The sequence below is a fragment of the Larimichthys crocea genome, chromosome XII, assembly GCF_000972845.2.
Source record: "Larimichthys crocea isolate SSNF chromosome XII, L_crocea_2.0, whole genome shotgun sequence".
NCBI lineage: Eukaryota > Metazoa > Chordata > Actinopteri > Sciaenidae > Larimichthys > Larimichthys crocea.
Window position 1 is genome coordinate 450,038 of NC_040022.1, and position 21,002 is coordinate 471,039.

A 21,002-nucleotide genomic window follows, 5' to 3' on the forward strand; every position below is an offset into this window, starting at 1 on the left:
TGCATGATCTATTTACACAACAACATTCTATTTTTATATATTAAATTAGAGACTGTAATTGTAATTCAAATCACTGATATTGATAAATGAATTATATCAAATTAATACTGTATCGAGCGCCTGGGGGCACTAGCGAACACAGAAACTGTGGCTTGTTTTCTTCCTACTTCCTAAAATGAATTACACAGCCACAATAAATAAATAAATTCTAGATGTAGCTATTTCTAAGTGTTCGTCTTAAGCGTTCCACATCTATGATGCACTTGACAAAATGCCAAAAATGAAACAGTTGAAGAGCAGCAGAGTTTTGAAGTCAAACAAACAGACTGATTTTAATTGATAAACAAATGTCATGATGTGGGTAGCGGCTCAGAGGTTTGCCAGTGATTATCTGATTGAGTTCTTACTTGACCTGACGTTTATTTTTTTTTACTTTTAAAGCAGCACTCAAGTGATTTAGTATTACATTTCCATAACTTTACAGATTAGAAAGAGAATAGTCAAGATCAAGAATATTTATAGTATAGTACTTTATGTACTCCCACTTATTTTACCATTACGTCAAAATTCGAGAAAGTGTCCCCCGCTCTGTACAGTCAGAAAAATTCCGATTAAAGCAAGTAAAATAATGCAATGGACTATGCAATCACACACACCATCACCTTGTTAAAGGTCAGTGTTTATCAAAATACAGAACAGAAACCTGTTGAGAAGGAAGTGAAAAGTAGTTCATAATACACCAATGAATTCAAAAGAACACGGGAAATGACGGCACAAACCAGTTGAAAATGATTTTGTTTACATTAAAGTGCAGGACAATTTTTAATCCATCTATAATGTACAGCTCATGTAGAAAAGAAGAACACACAAAAATACTGTTTGCGAAAAAAAAAAAAAACAGGAACAAAATCTAAGAATGGCACAGAGTATAAAAACTAGCCAGCATCATGAGAAATATCATAGTGCAAATATGCTTCTTGAATTTCTATCAAACAAAACCACACGTCTTTACACACACACACACACACACCCTGCATGGCTCTGAAGGATTTATTACTTCCTTGTAGCCCTGCCTGGAATCTTTGAAATCAAGCTGCCAAACAGAGGAATACAGTTTGTTTTGTTTTAGTGCTCACTCTCTCTTTGCTTCTTGTTAACCGATGTAGGTCAAGCATACATGCTTCAGATAATGCATTGTGTAGTGTAAACATATGCATGAGAAAAAAAAAGCTCATAGCTTTGTATTGAGAGGATTCTTATTTTTAATGGCAAAGAATCCGATTGTCCTGTTGCTGAAGTCTCTCGAACACTCCGTATGGAATACACTGGTTCCACATCCTGCAACGAGATGATGGGGAAAAGAGAGCAACATGACATATCAGGGAAGGAAATTCAAAACAATGGCTCGTTTTGGTTGTAGAGCATCTTTCCAAAAAAAACGTGGACAGGATATGAGGCTAATCGTTGCCATACAACACACACAAACGCGCATGCACACACACACACACACACACACACACACACACAAGTCGCAGGTGCAAACGAGGCTTTCTCACCTCAAAGTTTTCATTCTTTTACAGTTTCTCAGACTGACTCCCAGGCTCTGTGCTCCAACATCTGTGAGCTTGTTATACTTCACGCTGTCAAACAGAAACAGTTTACACTTTCAATGTGTACTACTGATAGTGACAAATCAGCGTAAAACACATTTATCAACGTATTAGTCACCGTAAACCAATACATCAGCTGATCAACATTTCACTGGTTCCTCTTTTTATATGTGTGTGTGTGTGTGTGTGTGTGTGTGTGTGTGTGTGTGTGTGTGTGTGTGTGTGTGTGTGTGTGTGTGTGTGATTTGTCTGTCTGTGGTCCAAATGTTATATAGCACAAAATACTGATAACACAGTATATTTTCTCATTAATCAAATAAACAGACAGGTATTATGTAAGATATTTCATGCTGGGGTATATATAGGGTCAGGTGAGTGCAACATGTTATCACAGCAGGCATAAATACACAGAAAACATTCTAATGAAAAGAAAAAAATATATGGAAATATATGAAGTCTTACTCAAGATCAGTGAGGGAAGCCACATGTGGCAGGACATCTGCTAAACTCTCTGCCCCTTCGTCAGAAATCACATTACTGTAAAGGCTGGAAAAAAACAAAGGGGAGGAAAGGGGAAGTGAAAATGTGTCGGTTTACTGTGTCACAGTTTGGGTGTTAACTATATAATGTAGTTATAAATACATTATATACCTTAAACAGTGCAGTTTGGGCAGACCCTTCAGCGTGGTTGCCAGTTTTTTCACCCCCTCGTTTCCTATGCAATTCTGTGACAGACTAGAAACCAGAAGGAAACATTTAGTTAAACCCTCATACAAATCTTACTTTTTTGATGATTTGTTATGTAAATTTAAACACAACCAGTGAAAGGATTAAGAACGTTTTGTACTTACTTGAGTACCTCCAGGAAACAGAGTGAGACTAAAGCATCAGCCAACTTCTCTGCTCCTTTGTCCCCTATCTTACTATTCTCTAGACTAAAGGAGGAGAACGAGAAAGCTACTGTCAGACTCTAGAAACAAGTATAAACAGAGATTGATCCACTGAGTGATAACAAGATGTAAAGGTGTGTATACTTACTCTAAGTGCTGTAGGTTGTGTAGGCCTGGCAGGAGTTCCCACAGCATTGGGAGAGCAAGGGGACCATTCTCTGGACCAAGCCTATAGGGGGAAAGATAATGCCATTATCATCATCATCATCATTGTTGTTATCATCATCATCATAATTCCAATGGCAGAGCTACTCACTCAAACTCCAGCTTGTGCAGCTCTTTGACAGCTGGTACTCCCTCTGCCAAGATGGAATCTAATTGGCTGGGACTACAAGTAAACACAACACACAGTTCAGCAAGCAGACACATATAATTGGTATGTTGCAAAGTAACCTTGAACTGAGTGAATCTGAAAGAATGTCTGGTATTATTACCTGTCTGACAGCCTCTTTTGCGTATGGATGTTGACCAGCTTTGCCAGGTGCTCTATGTGACACATCTGTGTGGCTTTTAGGGGGTGAATCTTGAGTTTGGATACCGCCCGTTGTCGGAGTCCTTCGTCATCACCTTGCTCCAGCTGCTCCCATAAGGAGATGACATCAGCAATGCATGCCCTAAAAGACACCCAAGAGTTGACACACTCGAAAACAAGGTTTATCTCTGTTGTGAGAATAAAGGCTTTAAGAATGAGGACTAGTCAATGTTTGGTAACACTGGCTGAGATAGCTGGAGTGTAAACCTCCCTAAATCAAATAAAGAGTAACAAAGTAATAAAGAGCAAGCTAACATTGGCCTTGATTCTGACAATATCCAGGATTAGCTTCCACACAGTGGGGGAAATACTACACATTAGATGTTCTAGTCAAGAACGGGCCTTTTCTTTTCTTTATTAGGACGTCACAAAGTTAGTTAATTACTGACTTTTTGGCCTTGGAAGTAAGTAGACAAGTTAGCCTGACATAAAAACAAATACATGAAAGCAATTAGACAATTAATTTACTGTTGTGGTTTGGCAAGTTCACAAAAACACACCACCATACTACAGTGCCATAAAGATCAGAATGTGGAGATATCCAGAGCTTGGCAGAACTGGCCTGCTTTTTATAGTGTTGCTACGGTATGATTGGCCAATCACTGTCTAGGAGAGGGGTGAACAAACTCAATTGATACCAAGCAGCTCTTTGAAATGTGGATTGTGTACCTGTATGTATTCAGGTTGTTGAGTCCCACCAAAGCTCTGAGTCCAGAGATCTGTATCCCAGAATCCTCCAGATCCAAACAAAAACTTCTACCCTCAGTTCCACCCCTTTCAAGAACGTTCTGCACAGCGAAAACGTCCGCTGGGTTTAGTGGAACTCCACGAAATGTGAGGACTTCTGGGAGATTTGATGCCAGGTGACCAACTAGCTCTGTGCTGCCACTGTCTCTGCTACCATCACCATGTGTTGAACTTGCCTCATAAACATAGTGACAAGCCTCCAGGACCTGGGCAGGGCTTAGGTCACCGTACAAAAGACCTTCAAGGTGCTTTGTTACTAAAGCCTGCTTGCCGACCACCATGTCTCTAAAGGCAGTCGCTGTGTGTGAGTGAAGCCTCTTCAGCTCTCTCCTGTCGTGGAAAAGAAGCCCGACTGCAAATCGTTGAGTGAGCTCAAGCTCTTCCCTTTGAGGACGCCGACGTGCCTTTGGACCTGACTGGAAAGGAAGGGTCTGAAGGAAGGTGCGATCTGAAACAGTCCTGGGGAAACAGGAAATGAGAAAGAATTAAGGAAACCAAGACACCAGGGAACTAGAAGTGAGGCTAGGATGAATCAACCATTTATTCATTTTAGGATAAAGGACAGAGGAACTATTTTCTTCTGATAAATCAAGTGACTTTTACCTTGACAAAGACAAATGGACCCCTGCCAAGTAACTCTGAAGAAAAGGGTTGGCCCACAACATGATGTTGTCATCGCCAGCATAGGCGTTTCCACTGTCTTCTTTCACTTCTCTTCTAATGTCCTCTTTGTCCCCTCTTCCTCCTCCCTTTGTCTCACCACTGGAGACAACTTGCCTCCTCAGGTGGTAGGAGGTAAAAAGCCCTGTCCTGTAGCCAAATTCCTTGAGTTTGGCAGATGTGAGCCGCCCTGTCGGGAGGATGGAGGAGTTTGCTTTGACACACTCCCAGGCCAAAGAACTCAGCTGGGACAGCAACTCTCTCTGCTGTGTTCTATCTACTTCCTCACTACCACTCTCCATCTCCTCTTGGTCCACTTCATCTTCCTCTTTCTCCTGTTTTTTGGTCCTCCTTGCTCTTTGGGGACGAGTGTGAACCTGTGAACTGGACTTTGTCCGAGTATTTCTTTGACACCTCTTCACTTTAGAACTACTTGAGATTTGTGTCTGGGTCTCTTCTCCAGATTGCACGGGTATTTCCGTTTGAGGTTCAGCCTCTGAGTGTGTGGTTTTACTGTCCATTTCCATTTTCAGACGAAGCACTTGATGGCAGAGCCCGGTTAAAGTTCTCGGTAGGACCTCCAAACCTTTGGACTCTTGTAAAAGCCAGCAGACCAACTGACATAGTCCAGGGTTCCAGCACAGGAGATGTAGGTAGCTGCAGTTTTTTAGGCAGTCCAAAGCAGATGCTCTGAGGGCAGGATCTGTGACGTACTGGGACAGATATGTCTCTATGTCTGTCGGGGTGAAGCCACACATCTCCAAAAAGCTGTCCGTCCGCCGGAGTAGCTGGCTGGCAGTACCTTTTGGTCTGGTAGAAAGTAAAAGAGTGCAACCTGGAAGGAGGATCCTCTGAAGGATGGCAGAGTATAACTGTCTTACTGTGTATGTCTGTGCTTTGCTGTCTCTCTGCAATGATGTCGTCAAGTCTTTTTCTTGAGTTTGGAGTAGAGATTCATAGTCACGCAACTCATCAAACCCATCAAAAATGATGAGCACACGCTTAGGGGCTGCAAGGATTTGAGCGAACACTGCCTCTGGATCCAAACAGGGAGGAACAAAGGAGGAGACGTTTAATAGGAGGGACTGAAGGCTAAAGGTCGACTCTGTTAATGTGAGTGCTTTGCCGTCTAATAGGAAGACAAAGTCAAACTGCGGAATGCAGTCTCTGGACCAGTCAAGACACAGCTTCCTGATCAGGGTAGTCTTTCCCATGCCAGCATTGCCAAGTAGCAATATGTAGCGTTTGAGTTTGTCTCCATTTGAGCCTTCGAAGATCTAAATGGAAAAAGATAAACATTTATATGAGACACACTACTCATATAAACTAATCAAAATGTCTAGCTTTATAGTATGTTAAAAAATGTTCATGTTATGTTATGATGATAACTGTTTTTCAATGCATTCAAAGTTAAACTTACCTGGCTTGGTCGCAACAAGCTCTTTTGCCGATCTGTATCTCCCATAATAACTAGCTCTTTGTCCAGGACTTTGTTTGTGGGTTTTGCAGTGCGAACTATGTCTCTCTGGCTCACTTGCACATCGACGTGATGAGAGGTCAGGCTAAGATTTGCCTCCAAATCCTGACACATACGTGCTTTGGCTTCCTGTATGTAGTCCTTTACCGCTTCTGCAAAAACAAACACAGATAAATACCAAACTGCTATTCCACAGTGCATGATTTGTACTTTCAGGAAATTATATCAAAACAGAAAGGAGGAGAAAAAGCATCTGGTAACTTACGTGGAATATCAGGGACAGTGGGAGACTGAGGAAGAGGCGATTCCTTACATGCAGACATCACTGAAATGCAACGTGTCATGATATTTGTAACATGGCAATAACTCTACAGGATCCTTTCTGCACATGGAGCAAGAAGTGAGATTTACTAATACTCACCATTGCTGGGGGAGACGGGTGAGGTACAAAGGGGGGGAGACATGGCTTTGCTAGCAGTGTCTGACAGAGATCCTGGTGGGGATGAGCTGGCTTGAACTGGCACTACTGCACCGTCCACTACAAACACAAGGAGAGAAAAATTAAGAGCCTGCATTGACATGTGCAGTAGTTTCTAGAAAGTGATCGCCATGTTGCATGTTAAAAAAGGAGAACCAAAACTGTAAATGTGGAACCTCTGCATACATGTACATGAAGTAGAGTCAGCAAACAAACATACATGCATGCACATCCAAGAAGTGTTTTTGACTCACCTGGGGAGAGGGGAGGCATTTGACGTTTGCAGGATGGTGAGGGAGCAGGAACTATATCAGAATCAGAGATTAGAGTATGTCCAGTTGATATATATGCATAATAAACAGACGTATGTGAACCAGCAAGGCTGTGGGCAAGTGTTTTACATGCCGCAGAGAAGGCATGACACAATAAAAGACTCATTTAACACACATTTAACAAATAAAACATAAATGAAATGGACAGAAACAAAATAGTCCCATGCTAGTAGTCAACATGCTTATTTACTCCAAAGGCAGCAAAGGATTCAAATGAACTATGACTGAAATGTTCAGTTGCAATTATTTTACATCCAGATATGTAGCATTTGCAACCCAATGTAAGCGGATACTTTACTCACCGAATATATAAGTAGGTGAAGCAGCTGAATTGGGGAGTGGGAGGCCAATAACCGGAGGTGAGAGCCTCAGTGTCTGAACAACCTTATATCCTGTAGTCTCTGGAATGGTAATAAACTGAATGGAGGGAGGAAGATGAAAGATTCTTTGTGGAGTGGTGGGCAGGCTCGCTCCCTCTGCTGGACTTGGCTCTGATCCTGAAGAAAAAAAAGAAAAGAAAAAAAAAGAAACAACCTTATTGTTCTCTGGCCCCACGTTTTGTTAACCTTGAACATATCAACAAGGAAATGAAAAGTATGGCAAGGAAAAAAAAAATCAAGCTGATAGTTTACTTCCCGATAACATAGTAAGGGGATTTATCGTCTAAGATTTGATGCCTTGAATGAGAGATTTTTGTAGATTTGAAAAACATAGCTCATCGACAACAGTTGAAGACTACACATGGCTTACAACAGTGTACTATAAACTATCAACAGCAGGTTTTTATTTAGTTTATGGTTCTTTTAACTGTACTCGGTTATCTAAAAAGCTAATCTGGTGGAAGTCAAGTGAGGCGAGGCTTCTTCTTTTTGCTCATCAGTATGAACTATTTTCTCACGACTTCAAAATTAAACTTCCTGTTTCTTGGTGGTGGTTAGCTCAGTTGACAGAGCATCCATCCCATGCACACAAAGGCTCAGTCCTTGCTACAGCGGCCCAGGGTTCGAATCCAACCTGTGGCCCTTTGCTGTACGTCATTCCCCATCTCTCTCTCCCCACATTCCTGTCACTCTTCAGCTGTCTATCAAATAAAGCTTAAAAAGGCCAAAAAAACAAAACTTCCTGTTTCATTCTTGTTTTCTATTGCCATGAAGGAACCAAGTCAAGCACAGCTAACAAACATCTCTTTTTCTTGTCCGTAAACAAATCTGATGTGCTCACGTTACACCTGTCTGTTTTGCCTGCAGTAGCACTGACACAACCTTCATCGTTACTTTCCTCCAGCCCCTTTAATGTCCATAACCTGAACTACTGTTCTTACCACTGACACAAATACATTTTTGTTATTACCTTACTTTAAATGTTTTTTAAAAGAAACCTATAGTGTCTATATGTTCCCCTAGGAATCAATTCACAGCAGGAACCTCGGAAACTTACGTTGGCTGATAACTGGCTCAGCCTGTCGCTCTTTGGGTTTTGGTCGACCTGCAAAAGTTGAAGAACCGACATTACAACAAACTCAAAAGCACTGGGTAAAAATTTGGCAAGTATGGGGCCAATATAGCAATACTGACACAATACTTCATTAATTTTACCAAGGACCACTTAGAAAACCACCTAACAGAAGGCTCATTTTAATCCATTAATCCAACGTTAAGCATCATGGATATATTGGCACCACATTGGGTCAATTTTAGCCCAGTAAGCCAGAAAAGAACCTCATTCTGAGCACTATATTTAGACCAAAATGTGAATGAGTGGTTCTTTGGAACAACCTTTCTATGAAGCTTGTTATGTGCATCTGTGCACCTTTAAGGGAAAGTGCTGTTTAAAGGACAATATCGCCGTTTTGGCAAATTTGAGCTTCATAACTACAAACTATAAAACAGTAACACAATAAATACATTTTATACATAATACATATTCCAAAATGTTATAAAGTTTCATTTTCATAGTTATTCAAGGCTGAGGTGAAAAATTGGTTATTACGTGCACCTGGACTCTCTGCAGGATAAAACATTAGCTATGGATAGATTATATATTTCACACATTTGGTGCCAAATAGTTCAACAGATCAAACCAAAACAGTCCGAGTAGGTCACCTGCTGTTCTTTGCCTTTTTGGCCCAGATGGCGTGTTCTCATTAGTGCACTGTTTTGAACGTGAAGCTGAAATGGAAAAATATAGAACATGTAAACCTGCTGCACAAACAAAGTTAACCAGATGCATGAGTTCAGACTGAAGCTGAAATATTATAAAGTTGTGTATGACAGAGGCGATCAGGTTCTGGTAGTAGGTTCTGGTTATCTACCTCTGGTTCTTTTCCTTCTGTTATTTATTTCGCCCGTTAGTTTGTCCTCTTGTCCCTGCTGGTTGCTGTCTGGGCTGGGTAACTCTGTTGGCATGGGAATGTCACCTGAAGTGCATGAAAGAGGAAGCAAAAGTAACCAGACATGGTTGTTATTCTCATAAATTTCAGTACTGAACTGAAAATCTTGGCAGTGAAGCATGTTTCTCCAAACGTCTTGAAGAAAAAGGAAATGACACACAGGATGAGGCTGAACTTTCTTAACCCTTTAGCCTTGGTGGCATTGGCTATATTTCATTGTTGTCCACTTTCCTACTAACCTTCTACTAACCCAATATGTATAAAAGTACTGAATTTTGCATTTGCTTGTTATCTCCATGTCTGAATGGGTTCTCTCCCACTTCCTCTCACAGTCCAAAGACATGCCCCCACAACCGTGATAAGGATAAGTGGTTACAGAAAATGGATGGATGTTTCTTTTATTTACCAAAAAGTCATACATTGACAAAAAGAATGTTTGGGGTCAATCATAGCTTGTGGATGAATATGAGTAACACATTGTATCTAACTCAGTGCCGGCCCTATGCTAAGGACGCCGTCCATCCATTTGTCCATCTCAATAAACAGCGTAAGCTTGTTTTAACGTCAGTTAATGTTACGGAGAGGCCTAACAGCTGTTATGGAAAATAATAATGTAGGTAACTTCTCCCGCCTTACATTTCTCAGATTCATTTGTAAAGATTAGATCTGTTCAGCAGGAGTTCACATCCGTCATCCATATATTAGAGTTGCAAGGCTGGTTGTTTGTTGTGTTACAGTTCATATTGTCTAAAGGCGTCTTCATAGTGTTAAACCTGTTAAACCTGTTATCTCCACTTCAGCAACATCAAGCGATCATGCTGTCACCTCCACCTCTTGTTTAGTTTTTATTTTGGGGGTAATTAAATCTAATACTCTGTGTAGTCTATATATATATCTTGTGTGTTTGTATGTAAATTGGCAGTGCTGCGATGCAAGGGAGGCACCACCTTAAATCTTGCCTAGGGGGCCAAATTGGTTAGGGCCAATTGATCTAACTAATAAACGTTCTTAATCCATATCATAGGTACTCAAATACAAATCTTGTGTTTCCCCAAAATCCACTAAGTGAGCACTTTGTTGCTTTTTGTTGTTGTGTCATAGATGTGACAAGAATCCTGTTGTTCTTACACTTTAAATTTTGAGGAAAATGTCTCTTCAAAATTCCTATGCTTTGTCTCATAATGCCGTTTCAAATTGGATATCTTCATCACAGCTATAGTCTCCTGGCATATTAAGCAGATGGGTCTTGTGCTGGTTGGAGGGAGGAATGCAGTTTTCAGTCCATTCTTCTTTGAATTGCCGATTTTCACTGTTTTCACTTGGAACACGCCATTTTCGTGCAATCTTTTTTTCTCGTGCAATCTAGGCTCCTAGGCTAGCAAAGTGTCAAAATGCGAACTGCAGTGCGACCCAGTAACAGACTGTCTGTGTATCGTTGGCATGGAAGTCCCAATATACATGTGCTGACCCAACCAAAACCCATAGTGAAGAAATAACAGTTCGTGGGCCACAAATAGGTTGCCGGCGGGCGCCTATTGAGTACCGCTGATCTATATGTTTCAGTGTGTGTGTATATTATTCATGTCCGTTGTGTATGAACATGTCTGTTTTAAAGTTTTAGCCCTATTATTTTTCTCCTTTATTGGCTGTCTGTTGTCAGCAGCTGCAAAATGAAAAGTGGAGATCCTTACTGCAGGTGAGTTCCTCCTCACAGTTAAACCATGGGTCGCCAAGGAGCACATCTGGATCTAGATAAGAATATGCACAGGGAGAATTAAGCAATAGATCACCTTTATTATTGTTGCGTTATTACACACGGTATACTGTTAATTAATGAATATGTGTGCAGAGGTTTTTGTCACTTACCTATTGTCTTGAGGCAATCTTCACCTAAGCATAGATCTAAAACACAAATAATGAGAATTATCAGACAAAACAACAACAGCTTGCATTCCAATTTATATTCATGTTTTCCAATGAACTATTCCAATTCATTGGCCATACATTGAAGGTTCGTATGTGTTTCTGTGGCTACTTTTCTAAATTCAAGTCTTAGTTATGATATTTATAATATATTAGTTATAGTATGCAATGGACTATCAGATCTACCAGCACCAGCTGCATATATCAAAACAGGAAGCTACAACAGTGGAAAACGTCCCAGTTCAGAGGAGAACAGGAGGAGCCCTCATCAAGAGTCTTACAGGAAATCTGGCCTACTTTGTTGTTCCTGAAACATACTCAGATATTCATCTAAAACTGTCAGAATGAATGTGTGTAGTACAAAAGGCAAAGTTGCAAAGTAGTTGTGATTACTCTATAACTTCTATAACTTTTCAGTATCTCTGGTCTTAGCAAGTTCTGGCAAGTTCTGCATTTGTTAGTTAACACGGGACAAAGGCAGCACACATCTTAGTCTACTGAGATTTCATATCATATACAGGCTTAACCAGTCACCAGATATTTTCCCAGTTACCCGCCCAATTCAAACTCAAACAATACTCACCTAGTAGACTGTCAAACTCAGGGTAGTTAAACAGGACCTGATCCAATTCCTGCATCTTGCCACCTGCTAACACACAAAAATGAAGTGAAGAAAAATGATATTTATGTATGAGGACCGAAAGCATCACGTTTGACTGAGCACTGGATTGACCTGATTGCAACGTCTTTACCTGTGTGCATGATTAGCAGTAGCGGGTATGACTGCAACCACAACGCATTTTTTTTGCCGTTGTCCTATTTCATTTAAAAGCGCGTTCACAATGTGGCACAGAAAAATTAAACAGGTTGCGGTGAAATGAACGATCTATGACGACAATGCTTTGCAATGCAAACTGTGCTATATTAGGAAAGGCATGTTCAAAGATCAACATTTACATAATGTCGGGTACTGTTGAGGTCACGCGCCTCACAACACCACCTGATGGATCAGTTACAGGAACACATTTATTTTTCATTGTACAAATTAATTAAACTGCTCTCCTTTTTGAACAGGTTAGATCAATATGCGTACTATAACAGATACTAATACCTTGTCAGGATACAGCTGGTTCTGCAGACCTAGGGGAGGGGATTGGTGACTTGACTTGATTTGTTCATAAAAAACTGATTTGCTTGAGACTTGAGAACCAAATGACTTGAGTCACATGTCTGGTTTCCATGAAGCAAACTACAGTCGCCTTTCACATCATCAGTGTGTTCATTCATGTAGAACCATTTTGCCTTACACAGTCTACACATGTTGTTTAAACTCAAAGAAGACTAACCTGGTAATTCTCCAAAGCCAGGACACATGAATGGGTCTTCATCCACTTGCTGCATGTTGGCACCTGATAACACACACACATAAAATGCTGTAATTAATGTCATTATAGGGGTAATTTTAACTTCATCCAATTGTAGTTATACTATTTATTCCTAGTAAAAGTCCAGCTGCTGATCATGAGGTGAGAAAAAACAACCAGCGACCACGTTATCAAAGCCAAAGATTTTCTTAAGCAACATTGTGTAACTTTTCTACTATAAAACAAGAGGCTACAACATGATTGTTGATGTTCTCGCACTATGTAACTTTGTCTGTAGTGCGTAACATCTTAAATGACCGTCACACACCACCAGCTAAGCACTTGAAGGGACAGAGCAGACTTCTTGAGGAAGCTCGGGTCCTTTAATTTGTGCAGCAAGATGTTGCAAATGTTGAATCTTGTAGCTCCATTTCAAAAAGGACCGCTACAGGAAGTCATTCCTGCCACCAGCTATTACACCTTATAATAACTCCCCTCTGTGCATCTATTTCACTGATTTGGGTGAAAATTTTACGAAGATGTTACGTCCTCTGGCTGCTCCACCTCATCTCTCAGTTTCTTCAATAAATAAACAGCTGCAATACTGTAGCTTCTGATAACTTATGTTAGGACATGTTGCTATGTTCGTGTTGTGGACTCACTAGTTTTCAATCATAAATAATGCAATCATAACAAATGCACGTGTACAGCTGTCCTTATTGACCACAGCAGTATGATAAACTTGGGAATGCTAAATCACATTCATAACTAACATAATGTTGCTTTAAGATGTCAGCTTAGCAAATAAAAAATAAAAAATCACATTTTTGATGCCAAAAATGTGATTTTTAATATACTCACCAACAAAATGAAAACAGTTTCACTTTCTCTAGCTTGTGTTGAGGTAGAGTGCATGTGTGTACATGTTTCCTGTCTGTGAGGTGAGTGTGGTCAGGATTTGATGTGTGTTTATTGGTTTGTCCTTCAGAGACGCAGAAATAGCGCATATAGTTTTGTATATAGGACTTACTGCAATGTTGGTCATGTTAATGGACATTAAACAGTACCCCCCCACCCCCACCCCATTATAATGCATTTAATGTACTTATGTATTCACTGAATTTAATTCACTTTATTTTATTCACACATGCACTCATGTCTCCTTTTTTTTTACATTAGCAGCTAGTTTTTGATCAGGTACATTTTTGGTGCCTATGAATGAAGTTCATACAGGCACTGTGGAAAAGAGGGGCCCTTCTAAGTAACACAGGAAGACCGTGCACGACTGTGCACAGAAGATGTAAACAGAGTGTGCAGCATCGTGCTGATGCTTGCTTGTTTTGTGATTGTGGGAATGTATAATAATGTTTGAATTAAAATAGACGTGTGTTAAATGTATCTGGGTAAGTATAAGGTCACACAGAGAATATTGCTTTTGAGTGTTGTGTAACTAGTATAAGTGTTTTGCAGGAGTTGCAGGTTCAAGGCCTACACACAGAGAGAGAGACGAGCAGATAAGCAGAGAAATAGGAGACTCCCCTTTGTTAGAACTGAAAGCAGACACAGAACATCTTACTATTGTGGATTATATTATCTGAAGTGCCTAATAATCATTTAAGAATATTAAACTGTGTGATTATGTTGAACTATTGCTTTTAAGAATGTTGTATAACCAGCAGAGTGTTTTTGCAGATTACAGTTTGTGTCTGAGTGCAATCCCACGCCTGAGGTATGTGTGTGAGCGCAACTAGAAACTGTTACAAGGCATCTGAATCTAGGCACAGAGTGTACCCAAGGACAACGGCTGCACCCAGCAGACTACCCTGTATGAAGATAATAACAAATATGTAACCGTTTGTGTGATTTAATAAAACTAGCTGGAGCCAGAGAGAGCTCAGAACTCAGCAGGGCGTGAAGGTGTGCAGATCGCGGGGTCTGTAAGAACTGAGAGCTGTGTTCTCCCTCTTGCAACAGGTGAAACTGGACTATTTGTCTTTGTCTTCTTTAAACTCAATATCTCTCTGCTCTACATCAGGTCTACAGAATTCGGGGTGGTTTGAATCACCACAACATGATCAAGATTACACCTGCCATAAACTGTCTAGTTCAGCAACTACTTTCTCTTTAGTGGCCCTATTGAATCAAGATATAAAATGCCAAAAAGCAACAATAATACAAATACAATATAAAGGAATATAAAAGTAGCTATTCAGGAAGGTCGGGGGGGGAAGCAGAGGAACCGATGATGATGGAAAAGAAGGAAGAGGTTGTGCCAATCATGCTACAAATCCTACTGGTACCATTATGTTGTTGTTTAATCTTTTCATTTTCAGTTACAATGTCTACATGTGTGCCAGAATACACCACACAAGCAAGACTGACATGAAACAATGGCTAAATTTGGTATTCAAATCAGCACTGACAAGGAAAGCTACGAAGAAAGGAAACTGGAATGGTTGGTTGATTTTGTATTCGTGATCTAGCATCAGCTAGAGGTATAGCTACACTATTTGAATGGGAACAAACTTTACATGCAACCTACAATAAACAATTCATCATGTTCACAATACGGACATAATACATGGAGAAGTGCATACTTCTTATGTTTTTACATAATTTCTAACTCTGAAACGGGTGATAAAAGTGGGCTGTCACTATACATCAATAATCTTGATGCAGATTATTTTAAAGATAGGCTGTCCCTGATTTAGACCACCATCAGTCTGTCTGTCTCATCCTGGACACATCCTGTAAGTTAAATAATGCAAACATGAAGTATTTTTCCTCCTTCTTTCTCTCCATCAGTTTAACTTTAACATCAAAGCCAAGCTCAACATGGGACCCGATATCATTAGTGTGTTTTGTAAATGAAAGTTCGAGATAATGCCGATGCCAAGGTGCTAACCACATGCCACTTTTACCTTTGAGTGTCTGGATATGAATGTTGTTACTCACAAACCTGAACATCCATTCGAACGTGGGTAATATTCAAACTGTAATGAGCAGTTTGAAATTAAAATATTTACTGGATGTAAATACAAGACTGTTTAAAGTAGATAGCTTATGATGCAGCAGAGGGTAATCCACTATCGGCTTGACCTATTGATCGCAGTAAACTAATTTTATGGTGTTTGCTACAAAAACGGGGGACACCAGGACAATTGCAACACTAAAGCATCTAAGATATGCTGTGGGGATTGGTTTGTACTGTGGATCCTAAATGGTTAATAGCAAAATAAATTATAAAGATAAGGTTGTTAACTTTGTATGGAGAATTTGTCTCGCTCTACAATGACAACACACCTGCTGGCTTGCCATCAAAGAGCGGCAGTGCAAAGTCAAGTGTACAACCTCTATTCAGAAGCAACGTTGACTAGCTCCTTTGAAGACCACGCAGGATGTCACATCAACTTGCGGTTTCTGATGTCAGGTGACCTTTGGGGGGATTTTCCTGCCAACCTTTCTCTCTTTTCTGGGGTCATTATATCTCAAACTGAAGTATCTTAGTAAGAAACCATCAAAATGTGGGTGCTGCTGATAAGGTAAGGGGACATCACGAAGTAGAGTGACCGTCAGCCGCATGTTTGGTTCCCTCTGGAATGCCTCCTCACCCTCTCTTCAAAGCCCCAAATACACATTTTACAAGTATTTACACATATAGAGACACACAAAGAGTTCATACACATGCAAACGTGGAGATGTGGTGGAGTGATGGGCAGCCATGAAGTGGTGCCCTGGGAGCAGTTAGGGGTTTGGTACCTTGCTCAGGAGGTGAACAGGCACCTCTCCAGCTACTATTTTGGTCCATGCTGGACTTGAAATATGGCCACCCTCTAGTTCCCAAGCCAGGAGCTACTGCTGACCCCTTTGGCCATCTCAGGTCAGATTACAGTAAGCCAGACAACAGAGAGAAAAACTTATCTCTGACCTACAATAGTTTTTTTCCTGTTACACCAAGATTATTGTCTGCACATGTGTTATAGGTTAAAGGTTAAGTTAATACAACAGTTTCTCACACTATTTTTAGTACATTACAAAAGAAATAACAATGAGATGATTTGCCGCCTTATAACACACCCAAAAAAAATGCCTGAGCTTTGATAAACATTAACTACACAACATAATTACAGCACCATGTTGAATGCTCTGTCACAATAAGTTCATCATTAAAAAAAGTTTTAAAAGTTGCTCAATTTGAATCAGACTGAAAGTTTATGTTGCTGCCACACGCACTCCCACTGTACGCGCGTCGACGCTACCTATTGTGCATGCGTCTGTTTGGGTTTGACAATGCAGTGTAATTGAATCACTTTCTTTTTTACCCCCCGAAAGTCCCTACAATCCCCACAGCATCCCCTGACAACAATAAAATGAGATCACCCTAGATTCAGTCTTGATGCACCATTTTACGCATGGGGGGGTGGGGTGGGTGGAGTGTACTCGGCTCGTAATGGCTGAATTCTTTTTCTAAATGTACATAAATCACAAACACAATAAACATGCAGTCCGCGCAATCAAAGTGATATTATGCGTTTTTGGGCATAAATAAGGTGATTTAAATGCAGAAAATTGCGCACAAAATGATGCATTTAAAAAAAAAAATACACTTCAATGTTGAATACCAAACGATGAAAATAATGGAAACTGTACATAATAAGCAAACTAACATAAAATCATTACAAGGTAGCTTAAATAATTAGAAAAACATATGAGGGCAGAGCCCCCCACCCCGACATCTTTTCCTATCCATGCTTGCGCACTTTGGATAAACGCGCCCAAACCACCAACATCAGAACCAGGATCACATTTTTACCTGCCGGGACGACCTCACTGGAGGATGCTCTGGTCCTGCTGGATATTTCGCGATAAATCTCCACCTGTGGTAAGTACATTAATCGTATATGTCCCCGGATGACCTACAGTATGAGTGCGCACTATACTGTACCATCACGCTCTGAGAATAACTTTACTTTCACTTTGTTGCACTGGCAGTAGCACAAAACAAGCACAACCAATGGCGAATTAACTGTAGTTTCGGTTTGAGCCTAAATAAACTGTAAATAACCTCCCTTTGGATGTGAGGACCTGACTCAAAAGCCCCCTTTTTATGCATGTTCCTGGCAGATGTTTAGATTTTTAATAAATCTTGGTTATGTAAGGATATTATCATTATTATTATATTATTATTAACTCATGTCACTTCCCCTCTTTTCCACCATTTTCCTGTATGTCTAACGTCTTCTTTCTTTCCTATCCAGAATACACCTGGATAGAAATGACCTGCTCTGACTGCATGTTCATCTTTTGCTTTTAGATCACTTTTCTCCCAGCAAGGTGCCTTCAGCTGTGATGGTTTGTATTCCAAATATTATGTGGCATGGGTCACCTGTGTGAGTGGTTGTTTGTCTCTGTGTGCCCTGCAATGAGCTGGCGACTTGCCCAAAGTCAGCTGGGATAGGCTGGATGATGGGTGCACTATGCACTAATGCACTATTAGCCCCTCATACCACAACCACACACACACACACAGTTTCAACAAGGAAACATGGGGAGTTTTATACTGGAAAGCACCTGCTCTACCTGTTATCAGATTATGCACCATGCCACGACATACCATGTCCATTGGTTCACTGAGTGATACAAAGGTGTGACTTTTTAAACTTTTTCTTTTAAAAACAATGGGTGTAGGAACACACAGCTAGTACTGGAAATGAGTAAGATGTAAGGAAGTGTGAGAAAGCGCAGACAAAGAGAGGGGGCAGAGGAATCAATGCAGGTCTCCGTAATGTGACGCCTTAATTGAGCTGTGATTTGGATGCCGTGGCAACATAAACTAAACAAGTCTAAATACCAAGCTCTGCCCTCGTAATTAGGCCCTATCATGCTAATCTTCACAGAGATTGAATCTTTTCAGCCAAACAATCTTACCCTCTGACAAACCTTCATGTTATTTACACTGATATCACAATGAGGCTGCACATTGGTGCAGATTGCACATTTCCCCTTTAAGTTTGTAGGAGGAATTACACTGGCAAGGTAACTTGTGAAAAGCCCTGTCTCGAGCCAGTGTTTGGTTTGTCCTTTCTGGGCTACTGTAGAAACATGGCAGACTGCATGTAAGAGGACCCTGCACCCTCTGTAGATATAAAGGGCTCATTCTAAGGTACCCAAAACAAGTTTTTGCATTGGGACCAATCACACATATGCAACATGTTTTATAATGAAAGACTTTGACTTAACAGAGTTTTTGTTTTTTAGTATTAGTAGTATTTAGTATTAGCAGTATTAGTACTTTCACTCCTACTGCTAATACTATGATCCAAATGCTTTCTCCACCTCTTTGCTCCCACATTCTTTGCATGTATATGCATTGGGAATAACTCAAAATGAAACTGAAAGTAAGGCACACCCTAACTACCACACCCGTTCCAAACAATAGCCAAAAATACCATGGTCATATGACGATGCAAGGATTTTTCCATCTAGCTTATGAAGCAGACTTTCACTTTTTGATATTTGATTGAAAGCACCAAAAGGAAAATGGAAAGCACCTGGAGATCCCTGCCAGTGAAAGAAGGTTCTTTCAGGTGCTACGGTGATGTTGATGCCTGTACAACAATAAAGGCTTTGATGTATTTCTATAACCTCAGACAGATCATGTAGAAGAACAGAACACAAAGAGACAAAGAGTGATGATTGAGTGGAAACTCACCCCATTGTGAATCCACTGCATCAGTGCTGCACGTTTTTGTACCGTAAGGAGCCCAGAAAACATTTTCTCCATCGTCCGTGTTGGAATATAATGAGTTATCTTGTGTGTTGCCGCAAATGTCATTTAGTGTACAAGAAGAAAATAAATGTGCATTGTCATCTGTAAATCCTGGAGAGCCATACAGTACTGTGTCTCCCATCAAACTGAGCAGGTCCTCACTCGTGTCTGTTGTTTTGTCCGTCATCCATGTGTTGTTGTTCGTGTCTGTTGCTGCACAGGCCTCAACAGGCGAGCCATTTCTTGCTGCTCCTGCAACATCCAAATGATCCGTGTTCAATCCCATGGTCAACACACTCTCATATGTAGGGAAAGAGAGACCTTTTGGTGTGTCATCGGCTTCTTCTTTATCCAGTGTGAAGTTTGGCAACGCAAGTCCTGTGTCGATGCAGTTAAAGCTGTCAGAATACAGATTTAGTGTCCTACAAGCAATGGCAAGTTCTGTTTCCTCATCCATGTTCAACCCATTGCATTGTGCTCCACTATCCGTCACTGTGTTTTCACACCCAGCAGTCATAGAAGAAACCAGGGGGAGCAACATCATCTGTCCTCTGTCCCAGTGTTGCCACAGAGGCACGGCTATCCTCCTAGCCGCCTCCTCTACCTGCTCTAACCACTCCTTCTCATCCTCTGAATTCCCCTTATTTGCTCTTTCATTATCACTTACTTGCTTCTGCATTGATTTTGCACTTCTCAGCAGTTCTGTTATTTCGTCATCTAATCCTAGACTGCTTTGGTATTCACATATCAGCGGCGTAGAACAGAGCCGGTGATTCAGGTGGTGTTGATCCATCACTGGTGGGCTGGTGGACCATGCACTGTTATGTTCATCAACAACAGATTCTTGGCACACCTGAGTGAGTTGACCTTGGTTGAAGTGCCGGTGGGTGGTTGATCCGGGAGAATACATCTGATCAGATCCTGGTTTACATGCTGATTCCTTGCGAACTCGCTCAGGTGTCATCCCCCTGGTAAGTCCGTGCAAAGTCAGGCTATTGCTGTAGGCCTCCGAGATGATCCGCTCTTCCACCAAACTCTCCAGCAGAGAATGGATCTCGGCAACAGGTGCTGAAGTCAGAGCCAGCCGCACCCCGTCCAGAACCTCCTTGAACTGAGTCATGGTGATGATATTCGCTCCCCAGACATTGATGTCCACCATGCGAGACAGCTCATAGCAGATATGATTGAGTTTGATTTTGTGAAGGAACACAATGCTTTTGCTTCGGAGGCGTTCTCATTAAAGGAGGGAGGTGTTTGTGTGGTTGGAAGGGAGGGGGGTGGGATTGTTTGCTGAAGATTTTAATGTATGTGAGAGAAACTTCACTCGAGATGTCATTATTAGGAGGTGTGGTCACATTACACTTACACAAACCCACTCCTGTTTATTGAGCATTAATGCTGCCTAATATTTTACTAGTTTTCATAGAGGCTACACCACTGAGTGCCTTAAATTTCTACTTTCAGTTAAAAGAGGAATCTGATTCGTCATCGATTTAGGGACTTTCTTTGTGCAACAGAATATCACGAATGGAGGAAATTCACTTGTTTGTATTTCCCTAATTAAAACCCCTCCCACTCTCTATCTCGAGGCGGTCATGATATAACGTTTTCACACATTTGCCGTCAGAAACACGCAGAAACTGTTCACACATAAACTGAGCACTGATATACAGTATGCCCCCTCCTGTAGTCACTGTGAACACAAACATGCAAAGCTCTACCACTACAAGTATTAAATGAGTTCTCTTTCTTTTAGTGGTGAAAACCGGTT

The 21,002-nt window shown here is 40.8% G+C and overlaps 1 protein-coding gene across 6 annotated transcripts; it reads right to left on the reverse strand.

The window, feature by feature from the left end:
- Positions 1–302: 302 nt before the first annotated feature.
- ciita (class II, major histocompatibility complex, transactivator) lies at positions 303–20,436 on the reverse strand. Of its 6 annotated transcripts, none has more exons than XM_019274929.2 (24): positions 19,175–20,431; positions 12,445–12,507; positions 11,682–11,744; positions 11,042–11,077; positions 10,867–10,923; positions 9,098–9,202; positions 8,889–8,954; positions 8,223–8,271; positions 7,726–7,731; positions 7,089–7,288; positions 6,709–6,759; positions 6,398–6,514; positions 6,242–6,301; positions 5,920–6,128; positions 4,443–5,776; positions 3,762–4,298; positions 2,995–3,174; positions 2,817–2,888; positions 2,649–2,729; positions 2,462–2,545; positions 2,262–2,345; positions 2,073–2,156; positions 1,557–1,640; positions 303–1,338 (listed from the first exon to the last, which is right to left on the reverse strand). In XM_019274929.2, the coding sequence occupies exons 1-24, from the start codon at positions 20,388–20,390 to the stop codon at positions 1,263–1,265; spliced, it is 4,914 nt and encodes a 1,637-aa protein (XP_019130474.2). In that variant the 5' UTR covers positions 20,391–20,431; the 3' UTR covers positions 303–1,262. The 6 variants fall into 6 exon arrangements, with proteins under 6 accessions (XP_019130474.2, XP_019130473.2, XP_019130477.2 ...); XM_019274928.2 differs by having other exon boundaries at positions 11,682–11,747; XM_019274932.2 differs by lacking the exon at positions 19,175–20,431 and adding an exon at positions 17,276–17,430.
- Between the last annotated feature and the right edge of the window lie 566 nt (positions 20,437–21,002).

Bases quoted from the DNA above. Each gene is read 5' to 3' on its own strand.
- ciita (XM_019274928.2), bottom strand. From the start codon at position 20,390: ATGGTGGACATCAATGTCTGGGGAGCGAATATCATCACCATGACTCAG. The intron at 5,777-5,919 runs GTAAGTTTAACT...TTTTCCATTTAG, and splicing joins GCTTGTTGCGACCAAGCCAG to ATCTTCGAAGGCTCAAATGG. The intron at 2,346-2,461 runs GTAAGTACAAAA...TCTGGTTTCTAG, and splicing joins TGTTTCCTGGAGGTACTCAA to TCTGTCACAGAATTGCATAG.